The sequence below is a fragment of the Equus caballus genome, chromosome 27, assembly GCF_041296265.1.
Source record: "Equus caballus isolate H_3958 breed thoroughbred chromosome 27, TB-T2T, whole genome shotgun sequence".
Taxonomy (NCBI): Eukaryota; Metazoa; Chordata; class Mammalia; order Perissodactyla; family Equidae; genus Equus; species Equus caballus.
This window is the reverse complement of record NC_091710.1, coordinates 50,608,346-50,627,330: the sequence shown is the minus strand read 5'-3', so window position 1 is coordinate 50,627,330 and position 18,985 is coordinate 50,608,346. Positions and strand designations below refer to the sequence as shown.

Genomic DNA, 18,985 nt, shown 5'->3' with positions numbered 1-18,985 from the left:
GAAAGGAGGGGCTTGTGTGGGCGGGGCCTGGCCCTCTCGGCCCCGCCCTCAGGGGCGTTCCCGGTCTGCCCGTACTGCCACCCAGAAAATTGTGGTCTCCGCCTTCGCATCCCCAGGGATGTCTTCGGTATCTGTGCGGTTGCCCTGCGCCCACCCTGCTTCGAGTTCAATGATTGAGATGCTTCACGGTAAAAGCTCAGAGTTAAGGCGCCGCGCATATTCAGTGCGGAGATGTTTCCTTCTCAAAAAATAGAAAACGATTTACGGCAACGCGCCGTCTCGGGGAGCGTGTCCTGCGAGCCCGGGGGGCTAAGCGGCTGGGGGTGTGCGGACCCGGGTGCGGGTCCATGCGGGCGGCGGCTGGATCAGGAACGTCTGCGGGTCTGCCAATTAAGACTTTGCTCCTTTTTCTGTGTTTGGTGAGAACTAGAATGTGAACGCCAGACTCGCCCGTGGGAAATGTGAAATTTCAGCCTGACGACCACAGGAGGCAGCTTCCCTGTCTGCGCGCCCCGGGCTCGGGGTCGGGACTTCGCGGGCCGGGGTCTCAGGCTTTGCTGTCAAAGAACAAAATCACTGCTGCTCGTGTGCAATCTAGATCTCCTTTCTCCTTGTTTACGTTTATTTCTATCTCACACGTCTTGAGAATGGTTATCAATTGAAATTCCTTTGAGACAAGTGTGGATGCCACCCTCCAAGTTGCATGTCATTATTTTCTAAATATATTGTAATTTCACATTTTTATCTTTGTTCGCAGAGTTACCTGAGAGAGTTCTTTTAATGTGAAAAATGAGATATTTCAATCTGTGTTTTTGTTTGCTGTTTCTGAATCTTTTGGGTCAAGTATGGATAATGAGCCTTCTAAAAACCGTGCTGCTTTGGGAGACAGGTGGATTGTACCTTCAACTAATGAAAAGTTAATTTTTTATTACTTCCAGATACATTTGATTGGGATGTCTGTTCTCCCACAGGAACATTAAAAAGCGTAGTAGAACTGTATTATCACGTTTCAATACCTTATTTATACCCTTAAGGAATTCTAATGTGAAATATGTGAGTTAAAAACTCCTTTTCTATTTCCTTTGTAAATTATGAAGTTCATGCTAGAGGCAGTTTGGCAAGACTAAATCCCAACTATTCATCCTGAAGAAATTTCTCCAAGATTATTTCCAGAGAAGAACCCTTCTGGCTTTCCCATAACTAGTAAAAATTTCTCCAACTTTTGTTTGTTTGTTTTTTTAAATAAGTATTTGGACTCAAATAGATTTAAATTCTGAAAGATAATCTTCTCTTAGGCAGGGGAACAGTAAACACCGTGGGGTTCATATCGGGGGGAGTGGGGGAGCCCTGTCCACTGCTCCTCCAGGTCTGCAGCTCACTTAACCTGAGCTCACCTCACTCCTCTCGGATCTGTGGGGAACTGGACACAGATTAAGGAGCCGGGACTCAGTACAGTTTGGGGATAAGGAATCCAGATATAGGAACCTCTCCCCCATTTAGTTTTTCTTCATCTTCCTCTCTCTTTACAGAGAAGTCAAGCAATATAGTTTTGCCTATGTAAGGCATCTAGCCTCCAGTACACCTTCTCCGTCAAATCTTCTGTGTTCTGCTTTATACGTAATGTGTGCTTGGAGTGGCTAAAAGTCGACTGAAGCGATTCATCTTGGGTGTACATCGGATGCATATTGTTTGGAAATTCCCTGTGACAAGCTAACTCTATAGGATGGATGTCTTAATAAACCTAGGTCTGCCCACCCCATCTCTGAATCTCTATTTCCCTGACTTGGAATTAGATCCAGTGAAACTGAGGAGTGAAGAGAAGTGAGAGTGCACTGAAGTATAATTTCTTCTATTTATGTTATTATTGTTATTAGAATGAAAAAAACATTTTCCAGGCATTCCTTTGAAAAGTTCCGTCACTAAAGAACTAGTCCCTTTTTCAGGAGGAAACACACAGCCCTATATAAGTAAAATGATTGTAGGATAGCAGTTTCATGAGAATCAGCCAGATGGCCTGATAGGTAGGGAGCCCCTCTAGAATGGAATGCAATGTAAGGGAAGCTGTGTCCATATCACCCCAGGGGTGATGATGCCCTCACTCCTCAGGGAGACCCTGGTCCTGGCATATGTGACCATCAAGTGTCCTGACATCTGAGGGAGTGTCCAGCTGAGGGTAGAGATGTGCTGAGATCTTGGCTGGGAGTCAAACTAAGGAATCTTGTAGAATGAAGCAGTTTCTGTGTTTCGTTTAGGACAGTGGAATAAAGGGGCTTGAGTTTGGAGATTTGATTCCCCTGCGTGGGGACTTGACCACATGAGAAGGTTTTAAGTGTAAAGTTGGGGAATATGGTGACTTCCAGTGTTGAAACATTTATTAGGCTTTTGTCCTTCTGAGATTCTGCTGAGATCTTCAGGATGTTCGTGTGCCAAGACTTGTCTCATTCTTTTATGATGAAAACATGTTTATGTTTGGATGCATATGTTAATACCCTATGCCATGTTGGAAGTGAAGAAAACACAACAATCCAGCAGTAGAAACTGGGGGATGAGGAACATAAACACAATGAGTTTGTGATGAAAATCTATTGGCTGATGACCCTCACATCCAGACTCAGATCACACTCTAGGGACCGGTCCAGTGGCGCAGCAGTGAAGTTCGCATGTTCCGCTTCTTGGTGGCCTAGGGTTCACCGGTTCGGATACCAGGTGTGGACATGGAACCGCTTGGCAAAAGCCATTCTGTGGTAGGCGTCCCACATATAAAATAGAGGAAGATGGGCATGGATGTTAGCTTCGGGCCAGTCTTCCTCAGCAAAAAGAGGAAGATTGGCAGTAGTTAGCTCAGGGCTAATCTTCCTCAAAAAAAAAAAAAAAAAGAGATCACACTCTAGAGGCCTCAGAGCCCTGCGTCGTGGGGGATCTCAAGTCATTTCCAGTACACGCCCTCATGCACAGAGCAACACAGACTCACCCACAAACACCAGGATGCTGTGGTCTCCAGCACCACGTCTCTGTTCAGGATCCTCAAAGAAGGGATCAGAATGTCCAAGTACTCCTGAGGGAAGTTCATGGTCAGTCTTTGAAGTTGACTCCTTCCTGAAAGAGCATGCATTCCTGCTCAGTCAGGGATCATTTCATTCTAGTATTTATGGAGAAATAATGAGTTTGGCAGATGGAGGAAGGAATGCAAGTTGGCTCTGGAATTGTTGACAGTTTCAGGATTCCAAAGAATTCAGTCAAGTTTTATGGTACCTACTGGGGTGTCCGCATCAGCTCTCTTGTGGATAGGAGGCTTTGCAAACCCAAACACTGATGTCACACTGCAATTTCTTGTAAGATGTTTTGATATGTCCTCTGATCAGGGCAGGCAATGAAAACTGCAGTCAGCATGGGTGGAAGTGGGGGAGTGGCTGAGGAACAAGCCCTGATGGCCAAGTCTGCGCCTGATTTGTGGATACCCACTGATGCCCAGTGACATCCGGCCATGCATGTGCACAGGACACTGATTGGCCTATGCCCCTCACAGAACCAAACTCTGCCCACCACAGCACCTGCATGAGGGGAGTTTCCAGCTCAAATCCTGCACATGTGCCCAAAGATCTCCTAGGAGAGCCCCACCTCTCCCAGTCCCACTATCTTCAGCAGTAACATGGTTTTTTCCCTAACTGGGGCTCCAGATCACTTGACCAGTGACATGATGCTACGGACTAAATTGTGTCCCCCAAAACTCATATAGCGAAGCCCTGACCCCCGCCCCCCCACCGCCGTGTGATGGTGATTGGAGAAAGGGTCTCTGGGAGGTAATTAGGGTTAAATGAGGTCATGAGGGTGTCGGAGGAGGTCGCTGAGAGGACTTGATTGCTAGTTGACCCATGAACTGGACCTGGGCAATCAGAGGTTCCTCATCCCCTCCCCTGTGCTTGGAATGTAACTTCTGCCCACTGTGCCCACACTAGGAGCCACTTCAAGGAGTCAGCCTTGAGAGAGTAATGTGTTGAGACTGTCTGGATGATGTACATGACAGAACCCCGTTAAGGCCTCTATGTAAACTCTTAAGATTCTGGCAGGTGGGTGCAGAGGTCTACTCATCTTGCGGCCACCCAGGACGAGCCTCATATGTATGTTCCCTTGTTTATTAAGCCTGCCACCTACCAATGTGGAGTGGTCTGCCTCTTTCTTTGGTCTCACCCTGCCTCCATGTATGGGGGCCAGTTTCAAATTTCACCCAGGGAACTCCGAGATTTCCAAACAACAAAGGTGGGACCTTCATTTGGGGATTAGTGCCCTTGTGAGAGGAAGAGAGGGATTGCTGTCTCTCTCCAAGCATGAACAAAGAAACCACATTAGCACACAGCATGATAGCCATAGTGACTGCCTGCCAGCAAGAGAAGAGGCCTCAGAATGAAACCTGTCTTGCCAGTACCTTGATCTTGAGCTTCCCGGCTTCCAGAACTGTGAGAAATAATTTCCTGTTGTTTAAGACACCTAGTTTAAGGTATTTTGTTATGACAGCATAAACAGACTAAGACAGATTTTGGTAATGAATAAAGACTTGGATCATTCTACCAGGTAAGGAATTCCTACCAGCTGAGGTGCATGCTAAAGAAAAAGGGAGTACAGAATGAGTAGTGGAAGAAGGTAAGTATAAATACCAGCTATGACCACATGACCAGTTACAGAAACAAGGACTTGTTATTGCTATATTTCCTCCTCATTTTGTCATGAATGTATGCTATACATATATATATGGCAAATGTCTATGTTTTCTTCATTCTCTTATTCTCTTATCCTGTATCATAAGATGTACTGACTTTATGTCATGGTATTTAAGTATTGTTAATGTTACATCCTGGCATTTAAGTTATAGTATATCAAGGAGAAGAGTAAACATCACTCATGGATTTTGCATCTTCTTCTGGGGACAGAGCTTGTGCATTTTCAGTTGTATAAAGGATAGTGCATCATATTAAGCAGAATTATGACCTGTTGTCTTTATCTGGAGATTAAGTCTGACTTAAGGAGATGCATATTGGTGCCAAGTTGACAAGGGATGAACTTGGGATGGTTAATTTTATTCTTCAACTTGCTTGGGCTACGGGGTGCCCAGATGTTTGGTTAAATATTACTCTGGCTATGTCTGCGGGGGTGTTTCCCAATGAGAGTAGCAATTACATTAGTAAACTGAGTAAAGCAGACCGCCCTCTCGAATGTGGGTGGTCCTCATCAAATTCTTTGAAAGCCTGAGTAAAACAACAGCCTGAGCAAGAGACAATTTGTTCTCTCTCTGCCTTTTGTCTTTAAGCAGGGACATCCATCAATATTCACCTGCCTTTGGATTTTGACTGGAATTTCTACTGTGGGAGGTCAGAATTTGCCATCCACCCCAAATGTGTCTCTTTGACTTGATTATTTTCAAGAAAAAAAAGACTCTGCAAGAAACTTTGGCAGTCCCCCTAACTGCCTAAAAGAATTTAAGATAAAAGGCTTGTTCCAGGAAGGAGCTATCACTGTGGGTTACTATAGTGTAATATGAACTAGGTGTGATAGACAGGGAGGAACCTAACAAGGGCTTTTAATCTTCTCCATCTCTCCTTGTCTTTGCAAGGCATGGGCAACATTTGTTTATCAAACATTTGTTTTTCCATCTGCATGTGAATTGCCTTCCTCCCTTTTGAAGTCCAAAACCACTACCCCCAACATCCTCCTTTGTCTTTAGCTGGTGATAGTATTTAAGGTGGTGGCTTTGGCCATTCTGTTGAGTTACTCAGTTTTCCTGGGTTTCTCCCATGTATGCATGTCATTAAACTTTGATTTTCTCCTGTTATTCTGTCTGATGTCAACTTAATTCTTCGACCAGCCAGTTGGACCTAGAGGGTGAAGGAATAGTTCTTCCCTGTCTACACCACCATCAGCTCCCTGGACTTTGCAGCCTCCATAATCTTGGGAGCCAATTTCATATAATAAATTTCTTTAGATAGATAGATAGATGTTGATACTGATATATAGATAGGTATTATAGATATAAATATATAGAACCTATTGGTTCTGTTTCTCTGGAGAACCTTGACTAAGATCAGAGCACAGCTCTATTCCAAGCAGAATTTGTAGCATAACACCATTATTCCATCAGTTCTGCTATGTTCCCTACATATCCTTGCTTGCTTTCCCTCCGTTACACCTCTTCTTTCCTTGCATGGGATGCATATCATATTACTAACTGCCAGAGTCCAGGAGAATGAAGTCAGATGAAGTATGACAGTTTCCAACACAGTCCCTTGTACACAGTGTCCACTAACAAATGTGTGAGCACACAGTAGATGCTCGATAAGATTTGCTTAAATGAATAAATGTATGTTATTTCCCAAGTGCTATCTTTCTCAGACACTATTGCCATCGCTTCTCTCAATTTACTAAAGATCAGAAAATAATGTGATCTTTTGGGGAGATAATGGGTGATCTTCACTGAAACCAACTGTGTTTGTATTGAGATATGATGGTTGGGTATCAGAAGCTTGTGTGTGGTGTGCTTGCTTTTCCTAGCTTAGTGCTGCTGGGAGTGGGGTCTGGAGGAATTACCATAACCCTTACCAGGGATCTTGTTAAAAATGCAAATTCAGGGGCCGGCCAGGTGGTGCAGCAGTTAAGTTTGCACGTTCCACTTCTCAGCAGCCCGGGGTTTGCTGGTTCGGATCCCGGGTGTGGACATGGCACCGCTTGGTAAGCCATGCTGTGGTATGTGTTTCACATATAAAGTAGAGAAGGATGGGTATGGACGTTAGCTCAGGGCCAGTCTTCCTTAGCGAAAAAAGAGGAGGATTGGCAGCAGATGTTAGCTCAGGGCTAATCTTCCTCAAAAAGAAAAAATGCCAATTCATAGGTCCACCAAAACTTGTAGAATCATAATTTCCTAGATCCCAAGAACCTGGGATCTCTAAGAGATTTGTATGTACATTACATTTTGAGAAGCAACATTTAGCTAAATGGTTCTTAACCCTGGTTTCCCATTGAGTGACTTGGGTAGTTTAAAGAAATACCATCACCCCAGAAATGATGTCACTCAGTTGGTGGTGGGGTCTAGCATCTCAACGTTTGCTGCACATTAGAATTAGAATTATCCGGAGAATTAACAACCCCAATGGCCAGACCTCACTCAGGCCCCACTAAACTTGTATCCTCCTCCTTAAGTGTGTCATCCCAGGGTTTGCACACAACATCCGAAGTTCACCATCTTCCTTCTCATGGTTGGTTTTCTTTTACATCCTGCTTCCTGATTTTCCTTATGGAACTATTTTCTTTGTGCAAATCTAGAACTCTGAATGTAAATGACCCCAACAGACCTGATATTGGTAGCTTTTCATTTACCTTGAGGAGATTGTACTCTGATCTCACATCTCCTTAGGTTTTTTATTATTATTATTGTTTGTAGTAGCGTTAGTGTTAATGTCACTATGATGGGCATCTCTATTGTTATTGTTGTAATTCATTCTTAGTATTACACTATTATGGATTTTCTTTTTTGCATGTTGTTATACAACATTGAATAGAGTTTCCCTGTTTATGAAGAGTGTCCAGTTTACTGGAGACCATTACAGAGGGTTCCCCAAAAGGTCTACATACATACACACTGATGCTCCTGGATTCCAGCTGTACCCCTTGGCCCTCTCTTGTAAGACAAGCCTACTCTATCATTCCAAGGCCCCTCTGGAGGCATGTACCTGCCTGTGCTGTGAGTGGAGCCCCTTATAGGATGCCCTTAGTCTTAGCCAGTGAACAGAAGCCCCAACTAAGACCCTGCATTAAGCCCCAGCATTGCCTCAGCCCTGACTGCCTGGATGCCCCTGCCAGCTGTTCCTCACAGAACCCTGAGAGTCCAGACATCTTTCTCCAACATATCTCAGCAGGGGCTAAAGGAAGGCATCATCAACAGTTGTTCCCTGACCAGCAGGGGGCGAAACAGGCCAACACGAGTGGCCTGTCCATCAGGACATGGACTTCTTGATGACTCAGAACATTCTGCACTTGCTCAGGCTGGAGGGTCACCATCTCCATGCCTTCTAGTGCAGTGCCAGCATTTCCAGGACACCAGAAGGTACTTAGAATATTCCCAGAGACTAGGGGGACCTTGGATGCACATGTGCCTCAAGTGTTGAGATGGCAGTTTCTGGGCTGTGAGCCAACATGGAAAATTCTAAGGAGGCACATGCTTGTGTAGATAATCTGTCCATAATTTCCAGGAGAGAAAGAGCAGTTCCTACAACCGTGAGTAGAATTAGAAAACTTTGTGATGGCTCTGGCAGTTCAAGGACTCCCTCGCTGAGTCATCAAGGCCAGAACAAGAGGTTGATGGCACCTCCAGGGGACTTGCAAATTTTAGGGGCTCAGGAAAATCAAGGGCCACATCCCTCTGGACTCCATGACATCACGAACCATTCCCTGCCTACAGAGGGGTCTCAGGCATGCCATCATTTACAACTTGTCCATGCCTGCAGCAACAGATCCTTTGCCCCTGAGTTGACTTAGAAAATTCTCTGGTGACTCTGATGGGCCAAGGACACTTTCACTGGGGTTTGCAGGCCAGCAAAGGTGGTTGCTGGGTCCTCGAGAATACTGCTAAATATGTCCAGAGGCTCTGGTCATACGAGGACACCCAGGAGAGAGAGTGAGAACCTGGGAGCAGCTGCATGTATGCATGTCTATAATCACCTTCAGTAAATCAAACAGCCTTCATAAATAGAGAGACTATTCAATGTTACATAACCACCACAAAAATGATCCGAGATAAGAATGGCAATAATAAAAATAACAACCCAAACTATCATGATGATGCATAAATTAGCATAGATACTAATAATCTTAATAATTATGGTACTATTAAACTAAGGATGCAGAGATTATAGTACAGATTCCTCTAAGTGAATAACAAGCCACTGCTATTGGGCTACATGGGGGTAGTTTGCAGGCCAAGTCCTAGGATTGCACCATGAAATGTTTTCCATGATTGCAAAGTTGAGCCACAGGAGGAAAAAGATAAACAATTCTCCAAAGGGCATGGGTGAGCACAGGGACTCATGTATGAACCCCTGGAGGAGAGGAATATTGGGCAGAGGTCGAAGGACACTCAGCAGCTTTCAGTGATTTGGCCAGATGGCTGGTTGGGTGGGGCTCCCTGCAAGGAAGGCAGGGACTCCAGAGCCACATGCTTCTCACATTGCAGGCGGAAGCACTGCCTTCATGGAACTATAAACCCACCACTACCTCAGCCCTCTCCACCTGCCTGCCCTCTGCCATCTGATCTGCCAGGGTCCCTATGGTGACGACATCTAGGTTCCTTATCTCTGCCTGCATCGGTCGGAGGGCATGAGCTTCTGTGCTCCTTGGCCAGCAGGGGGCGACACGGGCCGGCAGCAGTGGTTCCTCCAGGTCCCTGGAAGATTCAAGAGAATTCTGGTGTTGCTCAGGAGGGTGGTCACCCTTTCCATGCCTTTCAGTGCAGCTAAAGCCTTCCCTGTATACTCAAGGGGACTTAGACCATTTCCAGAACCTGAGTCATCACAGGACACCTCCATGTGCACCCTTTGTCACAGACGCACAGCAGCTCCTTAGCAAATTTTGAGGGAGCTCTGGTGGGCCTGGGACAGCCTCCCCTACCATTCCAAGTAGGAATCCCTGGTCTGGCCCCCAGAGATGATTTAGAAAAATTGCCCAAGTCTCAGGAGGGTCACAGACGCTATTCGCCATCTTCCCTGCAGTCAGGAGCGGTTTCTGGGCCCCGGAGTTGACTTAGAAAGTTTTGCGGTGACTCTGGCAGGGCAGGGATGGCCTCGCTTTGGCCTGCAGTCTGGGACAAGTGGTCACTGGGCCCTCGAGGGTACTTCTAAATGTTTCCAGAGGCTGAGACTAGAGAGGGATGCTCTCCGCGAATCTCCCCTGCCAGCCTGAGCTCATCCTCGCCTCCAGAGCGGACTTGAACATTTCAGGAAACTCATCAGTTTCAGGAGTTTTGTCAGAGAAAGTGTGTTTCTGGGCCAACTCAGGGACCCAGGAAGCGCTCTTGCCCTCCTGGAAGGCTGGAGAGAGGTTCCTGCCCACCTGAGTCTTTGCAGAATTTTCTATCCTCAGGACCTGATATTTCTGAAATAGATGCAAAGGGGCAGCAGTTTACAAAGCCCACCTGAGCCTCTGGAAATGTTCTATGTTTCCTTGGGTACCAGAGAAATGCTGGAGCAGTACTGGAAGGTAAGGAGATTGGGATCTGCCAGCCCTGGCTTGGCTGGGTCTGAAGGATCTTCTTTCAAGATGGCTCACTCAGGGGCCAGCCCCGTGGCCAAGTGGTTTAGTTCGCTCCACTCCAGCGGCCAAGGGTTTCACCGTTTCAGATCCTGGACGTGGACATGGCACCACTCATCAGGCCATGTTGAGGCGGCATCCCACATACCACAACTAGAGGCGCTCACAACTAGAATATACAACCATGTACCAGGGAACTTTGGGGAGAAGAAGGTAAAAAAAAGAAAGAAAATTGGCAACAGATGTTAGCTCAGGGGCCAATCTTTAAAAAAAAAAAAGTTGGCTGAGTCATGTGGCTATTAACAAGAGGGCTTTGTTCCTTACCCTGTGGACACTTCCAAAGAAGGCTTGAGTATCTTCATGAAGTGTAAGCTGCTTTGACCCATAGTGAAGGTTTCAAAAACATAAGACTGAAACTGTAATATCTCTTATGACCTAGCCTCAGAACTTACAATCCAACATTTCTGCAAAATCCTGTTCGTTACAGAAGTCAGCCCTCATCGGTATGGAAGGAATCTGCACAAGGGTATAAACACCAGGATGGAGATCCTTAAGAGTCATTTCGGAGGCTGGCTACCAGTTGAACTTCATTTACTATCCCAGATCTTAATAAATGTTGTTACTGTTTACTTAGACATTCAGGTTAAAAATACTGGATTCCTGGGGCCGGCCCCGTGGCCGAGTGGTTATGTTTGTGCACTCCGCTTCGGCGGCCCAGGGTGTCGCCAGTTCGGATCCTGGACGCGGACATGGCACTGCTCATTAGGCCACGTTGAGGTGGCATCCACACATGCCACAACTAGAAGGACCCACAACTAAAATATACAACTATGTACTTGGGGGATTTGGGGAGAAAAAGCAGAAAAAAAAAAGAAGATTGGCAACAGTTGTTAGCTCAGGTGCCAATCTTTAGAAAAAAAAATACTGGATTCCTCATATTCTCTCACCTTCTTTCTATATGTCATTATGCCCCTATAATTTGTATCTCAAACCTTTTCCCTCCCTTTTCTCCTTACACTCACATTGCTTTAGTTTGGAGCCTCATCTAGTCACTGCTACAGTAATAGTCTTCTCCCAAATAGATCGCTTTTGTCAGTTTAATTAATCACCCAGGACAATTCTTGAGTATTCTTTATAAAACTGGAATCTAATTTTGCATGGATTAAGGTGTATGCTTCACTCTCCTGCGATGCATACACATGTGCATGTGTACACACACACACACACACACACACACTCACACACACACTCTATGTTGTTCACAGTTATAACAGCCCAACATGAGATTTATACTAAGAGAAGAGAATTTAGCATACTCTAATAGTAGAGCCAGAAGGAGAAGCTTGGAGATGATCTAAATCAATATTTTCCAATGTGTATTCCAGAATAAATTTCAGAATGATTACCTGGGAAATTTGTTAAAAATGCAGACTTCTGGCTCCACTCCACCCTAGGAAACTAAAATTTTCTGGAGTGAGTCTAAATGTCTGCATTTGAAAGCAACTTTCCCAGTCAATTTTATGCACAATAATGAAGGAGAGTCCCCCCATCCAGATTCAATAGATCTAAATCTATATAGGTGCTATTGACAATTTTCCAGCCCATGTCAATACCTCTAGTTCATAGCAGGACTAGGGAATTAGAGCTTAATCCAAAACTCATGCTTCCATGTTCAGTGGCATTTCACTGCTCTGCATTGTTTCACTTGATGAGGAGGATTTGAGAGTAAATAACCACATGATTCAAATTCCTCCTCAGCTCTGAGGAGCAAAGCATGGCTGTAGCAAGTAGAAAGCTCACACGTTAGTGGTGGAGGTAAAGATACGTTGAGCAAACATACACTGTGGTAAGCACTATACCATGAGCAAAACACTGGAGGCCTTCAGGCCAGGAGTGAGTGGAGGGATTAATTATTAGTAGAGCTATAAAGCCTGGGAAGTATTCACTAACAAAATGTCTAGTCGCTAACTAAACCGACTGGTTTCTCAGCATAGCCTGACTCATTGTAACTTAATATAAATAGCTCTTTGCTCATAAACTTTAATCTGTTGCCAAGGTGTTTGTAGTTCATGTTCCCATCTAACAATGTTTTCTGGTCAAAACTGTGCACCCACATCCTCCTAATGAACTGAGTGTCCAACAAAACAAGGATTCTCGGTCTCCTTATGAAGGCCGTTCTGTTTGCATAGAACACCTCCATCCACGAATCTCCCTAATGAGGTACAGAAGGGCACTTATTATCCAGACAAAGACATTCCACTGGCGCTAGAGAACCGCAGACGGAAGTTTTCTCTGCCTCTTGGAAATGCGGCCAAGCTTTCTCCTCTCTTCAGGCAGGAGGATTGCTGTCTTCCTTTATACCATTCTCTTCTTTATGAGCCATGTGCTCCCAGGTAACAAAATAAACTTTACTAAAGCTTTGGTAAGAGTAGAATGCCTGCAGCCTTATGGGGATCCAGTACTCAGAGCAAAGTCACTATCACTCATGCCCTGAGGAAGGGTCTCACAGGAAATCTGGAAGGCTCCCTGGCTGAGAGACCTGCAGCCACCTGACTCCTTAGTTCTCCATAGTAACTCTCAGTTAGAGGAAATGAAGTCAGGGGTGTTTCAAGTGCTTAAAACCTTTGCTCCATCACTAAAGATGAATTTAATTAGGCAAGTTTACTAGCAGTTTCTAGATCTAGATAACAAAAAATGAGGCATTATTCTACTAAATCTTGGTCTCCAAAATGCCTCTACTTACTTTTAGCAAAAGTTAGTATCCTGAGATGCTGGCATAAGAGCTATGCCAAAGCTATAGGAGCCCAGGTAGAGGGATTGCTGAGGGGGTTTCATTGAAAGCCTACCTCTGAATCTACAAAATCTCCAACCTATTGCCCATTAATACTGTTGGTTCCCCCAGGCTAGATTCTGTCCCTTGAGGGTTCATCCAAACCCCTGGCTTTTCCTCTTCCTTTTCAACATCTAGTCTTCTAAAGGAGAACTGAAACACTGGAGTCAGAGAGGATACCGCAAAGGAGCATAGCCTCCTGCATTCACATGCAAACATGGATCACTGTGTAAGGTACCTGCACAGATATAGCTGGGTGCTTCTCCTTGCTTTTACCAAAGTGACAAGACACCCAAAATAGATCAGGAAATTCCCTATAACTCTTGGACATGTAGATCCAAGGAGGATTAGGCAATTTATTGCTCCATATCAAGTGAAATATCTTCTTATCTTTTCCTGAGAATTCAGGGCCGCAAGAGCTGGGAAGTCATAAATGTGTGAATGTGGACAATCCTCTTACATTTTAAGGAACTCCTGATTGCTTGGCTTTATGTGGTTTCCAAAAGGACACTTCCCAAAATTTCCAGCAGAAAATATAATGAGAGGCGTGTGTATTCTTGGCGAGTCCAGACTTTCCTGTCTAAATCTGTTTTGAAGGACTGCTTACTGCTAATGGGTAGATGGTACTTCAGGTTTGGGAGCAGGGGCAGCTTGTAAGGCAATTCCAACTTTGCTTCAGGAGAACTAATCTGGAAGAAATAGAGGGAAACAATTGAAGTAGGAGAGATTAGAAGTGGGGACACAGTTTATCAGATATTTGTTAAGCATCCACTGTCTTTGAGGCCCTCACTAGGAAGTAGGCTACAAAGAAAAACAGATATGATGGCTCTTGACTCCCAAGTAGTCATAGGCCAGTTACTCTGATTGCTATAGAGTCCAGGGACGAGTCAACAAGCCCCCAAAATAGAGCACTGGCACAAAGATGAAGAAGTTTCATAAGTGAGAGCTACAAGAGCAATAAAATATGACCAACAGAAAGATAAAAGGCAAAAGAAACACAAGGTTTGAAAACTTAAGGCACTTAGTCTTAAAGGATCTGATGGTAGGAACAGGCTCCAGAAGGAAAGTCATGGGATCAGTTCAGTACAAGAGTGTTTCAGGCCATCTATGCAAGGTTTTATCTGTATCTTTCCCTCAGTAACAGTTTGTGTGTGCATGTTTGTGTGTGCATGTGTGTGCACTTGCATATGTGTGAAGTATATACACTACCCTACACTTCATAAGGGCTTTGGGATGCATGACAGACTGGTGTGGAACTATACCCCCAGGGTGGGGGTTAATTAAGCTACCCCATCCCATTATGAAGAGCTGATATATCAGAAACTCACTGAATACTTTATGAATTAACTTGAAAATGCTTTTCTCTTTTCTTTCTTTTTCTTTTTTCTTTTTTTTTTTTGTGGAAGATTAGCCCTGAGCTAACTGCTGCCAATCCTCCTCTTTTTGCTGAGGAAGACTGGCCCTGAGCTAACGTCCGTGCCCATCTTCCTCTACTTTTATATGTGGGACGCCTACCACAGCATGACTTTTGCCAAGCGGTGCCACGTCCGCACCTGGGATCCGAACCGGTGAACCCCAGGCCACCGAGAAGCGGAATGTGCGAACCTAACCGCTGCATCACTGGGCCAGCCCCCCAAATTTTTAAACTTCCAAATTTTGCAAACTAATTCGTTTTTTGCTTTCATTGTCACTCAACCAAAATAAAGAAAAGCAGTACGATGATTAGAAAGCAGAGGCAAAGCATTACTTACAGCCAAAATGGAATGCACCAAGACTAGAGGAGGAAAAACGGGACACTAATAAAGACAGCACAGTCTGCGGGGGTGTGGAGGGGAGCAGGCTCTCTCCTGCTATCCTTTGGTGGCCGTGGGCAGGTTTTCTTTTGGCAGTCTGGGAGAGGAGAGGAGGATATAAAGAGGCAAGAGGAGAAACAGAATGGAGCTGAGGACACACAGCTTCACCTCTGCCCCTCTCCTCTCCCGCACTAAATTGCTAGGTGACTAGGGCACAAGCAGCTTCCTTTCCCTCGGTCTCATTTCCTCATCTGTAAGAAAACTAATTAGATAAGATTAGCTATTGTGTTCATTGCAATTCTAACTTTTGTTTCCCAAGCAAAGAGCAAGAAAGGACAGTGTGCCCACAATATGTAAAAGACAAGATTCACTAGCAAAGAAATGATAGAAACAAAAACATAAGAAAAATCCCTTAATGTGACCTGGATTCTTATACACGCCTGACAGTACATCACGTTTTTACAAAGCTCCTTTGTGATTTGGAAATTGAATGCTCAGTAGTCAGCTGCAGCAAAACGGCACACATAATTCCAAGACGTGAGCCTAGAGTGACAACTAATTTCCACACAAACATACTACAGGATGGAAAATAGCTCAATAGCTCTATGTCAACCTACTCTTCCACAATTATTTACTGCATACCTGTTACATGCCAAGACTTGAGCCAGGTTCTAGGATATACACACAGAGGAAAATAAGATGCGCTTCCTGTCTTCAAGGAACTCTTCAAGAAGTGAGTTCAGGTGGGGAAACATCACCACAGCAGAAGGCCAGAAGTACCAGAATAAAGGGATGCTCATGAGTGATTTATCACCTATCACAAAACAGGTCTATGCTTCACCTCTGTTATCTCAGATGACCCTTCGAGTGGCAGTAGGCCAAAGACAGCCCAAGGTAATTGAGGCCTGTATAGACAATAGTTGAGCTAGTTACAGAGAAAAAGAAGAGATGTACAGCCCAGGGAATGAAAAACTCAGATTCCAGCTGGATTCTACATAGTGTTCAACCCTTAGCATGATCACTGATTTTTTAAAAATACCCTTAATGTTATTTCCCAATTCACATTTTAGGTAAAAATATGATGTTGCATATTTGACCTTCATATCCTTTAACTAATAGCTTGGTGAAGAAGAGTTAAATTCAATTCAATGCATTTGAATTTCAGTTCAATTTGAATCAATAGGCATTTATCGAATGTATAAACGCCCTGTACTGATCTGAAGCTATTCAAGAATTGGCCTTTCTGTTCTGGAACAGAAAAACCTGGAAGTGCTGGTTTTGATATCTCTCTCACTGTCGGCAAACAGCTTAATAAACTCATGGAAAGTGTGCACTTTGTTACATCTGGATACTGCTCAGAATTAAACCACTTCTGAAACTGAGCACCTTGTCATGTGTGGCTCATTCTCAGAACAGTAATATATTAGGACGTAAATCAGATGCCATTCAATGTTTTTAACAGGTATAGATGTTCAGCCCATAAAAATAACTCCTAGTGTACGCAATGGTTTCTGGAGCAGGATTGCAACCTCAAAGACCAGTGCCAGAGAGATAAGGAGTGAGTGAAGTGTCAGGATGTAAGAAATACTGACGTGGACACTATTTGCATATTGAACATGTAGGAAAATTGTTCCTTTCCCCCAGAAAAATATCTTCTCAAACAATTTCCTTGAAGTATATTATCTTTTTAGATCTATATTTCAGTTCCACTTTTGAAAGATACACGCATACCCACACGCACGCACACACACGCACATATATATCTAAAGAGAGAGAGATTTCTCTTCTCTAAAAAGTTTCTTCCACTCTAGAAAATCAGCAGTAAAAGCTGATATTAATAAAAGCTGATCTCTGCCATCAGTGTTGGGAGACAACACGGAGTCAGAAAGCCTGGGAGAAGCTAAAGTGTGTATGCCCTAGGACTTCTAAAGGGGGAAGGGCTACCAGCTTACTTAAACGCACCCAATGTTGCCAGATTTTTCAAGAATGCCAAAAAATCCGAGTTTTTGTGTGAAAGTGAATTTTTAAGTCTTGGCTTAAGAAATCAATTAACAACAACAAAAATCCACACGAGATTGTTTCCAGACACTACCTCGTATAATTCAATAAAAATTCAGGGAGACTAATAAATAGTTACAACAACCCTCTTCTCTCTGCAGCCAGAGGCAAATTCAAGGAAGTCTGTGAGCGTCCAAATGGCTCCTGCCGGAAATTTTGCATCGAATCGGAAATCCACGTTGGGAGATGTCTAAATGGCCGCCCATGCTGCCTGCCCATGGGGAATCAACCATGGATCGAACCTACTACGCCCAGGGAGTGTTGAAGTCTTTCTGAAGCATTTTATTTGGATGTTTTATTCTCTCTCTACCTCCTCTCTGTGTTTTTTCTCATAGGGATCTTATTGAGTCCTCAACAAATAATAAAGCAAAACTAGCAAAAAACCCTCATATTGTATATTTTCACTTGATTGCTGTTTGGTTCCCATCTTTCTAACTGGGTGAGCTCCAGGTTGGGTAGAGGCTCTGTAACATTCCTATAATTTTTGCCTGGCACCACAGCCCTCCCGCCTTCATCTGGGGAAACTACTTCCCTTTCCCCCTGGGAAAATGCACCACTTCATGCGATGCAACCTTGTGTGGTCTCCCACTCTCCCAAGGGGCAGCCCAAGAAGACTTGCAGATAGAGGAAAATTTCTTCTGCATACTTTTCAAAGGCAGTGCTCTGGGCCTGTCCATGGATTTCCAGCTGAGATCCATGGACTTTGTCTAGTTCTCACCTTTTGCTGTGTGTGGTCATTCAGCTTTTCCTTCCATCCCGTAAACCACTGCATTGGCATCCTATGCCTGCTGTAACAAACTACCACAGATTTAGTGGCTTAAAGCAAAAGAAATTTTTATCTGACAGTTCTGTAGGCCAGAAGTCTGACATGGATCTCAATGGGCTAAAATCAAGGTGTTGACAGGGCTGAGTTCCTTTCTGGAAGCTGTATGCTTCCCTTCCACCATGTTTAGATAGCAATGGTGGGCTGTTCCTATGCATCATGAGCAACCACGCTTCGTCCATCTTTAAAGTCAGCAATGGGCTTGAGTCCTTCTCATATCCTAGCACTCAGAACTCAGCTTCTGCCTCCCTCTTCCATTTTTTTTTAGGACCCTTGTGATTACATTGGGCCCATCTGGATAATGCAGGATAATCACCCTATTTTAAGGTTAGCTGTTTAGCAACCTAATTCCACCTTCGACCTCAATCTCCTTTGCCATGTAAAGTGACATATTCACACTTTCCAGAGATTAGAATGTGGGCATCTCTGGCAGGAGGAGGGACATCATTTTGCCTATGAAAAGCACTGAATGTTTTTCCCACATATTAACATTTTGTTCAACCTAGAGGTGGTGTTAGTTGCTTCGTGCAAAAAAATTGTCATTGTTAGAGTTTTCCTTTGTGTGAAAAGTTGTAAAAGCCTCCCCTTGGTCACTGGAAGAGTATAGAATAAGAATTTTTTTTTTTTTTTTTTTGTCTCCAGAACTTATCCATCTCCTAACTGAAAGTTTATACCCTTTGACCAACAGCTCCCTAATTCCCCCACGCCCCCAGCCCTAGGAACCACCATCCTACTCTCTGTTACTATGAGTTCCACTTTGTTAGATTCCAGATAAAAGTAAGATCATAAAGTATTTGTCTTTCTGTGCCTGGATTATGTCACTTAGCACAATGTCCTCTAGGTTCATCCATGTTGTCACAAATGATGGGATTGCCTTCTTTTTAAAGGCTGAATATTATTTATATATTACATTACATATCATATATTCATATATAATATATATAAGTGTTGGGTAGTCCTATTTTTAATTTTTTGAGGAAGCTCCATACTGTTTTCCATAATGGTTGTATCCATTTACATTCCCACCAACTGTGTATAAGGATTCCCTTTTCTCCACATCCTTGCCAATATTTATCTTTTATTTTTTTGATAATAGCCATCCTAATAAGTATGAAGTGATATCTCCTTGTGGGTTTGATTTGCATTTGTCTGATGAATTGTGATGGTGAGCATTTTTTCATGTACCTGTTGGCC

The 18,985-nt window shown here is 44.0% G+C and overlaps 1 protein-coding gene across 1 annotated transcript; it reads left to right on the top strand.

Moving 5' to 3' along the window:
• Positions 1 to 12,438: 12,438 nt before the first annotated feature.
• On the top strand, positions 12,439 to 17,351 carry DEFB108B (defensin beta 108B). Its single transcript, XM_070253272.1, has 2 exons — positions 12,439 to 12,680; positions 17,070 to 17,351. The coding sequence occupies exons 1-2, from the start codon at positions 12,593 to 12,595 to the stop codon at positions 17,231 to 17,233; spliced, it is 252 nt and encodes an 83-aa protein (XP_070109373.1). The 5' UTR covers positions 12,439 to 12,592; the 3' UTR covers positions 17,234 to 17,351.
• Positions 17,352 to 18,985: the final 1,634 nt, after the last annotated feature.

Coding starts and splice junctions, on each gene's coding strand:
- DEFB108B (XM_070253272.1), top strand. CDS start 12,593: ATGCGGCCAAGCTTTCTCCTCTCTTCAGGCAGGAGGATTGCTGTCTTC. Junction 12,681..17,069: donor TATGAGCCATGTGCTCCCAG/GTAACAAAATAA, acceptor TTCTCTCTGCAG/CCAGAGGCAAATTCAAGGAA.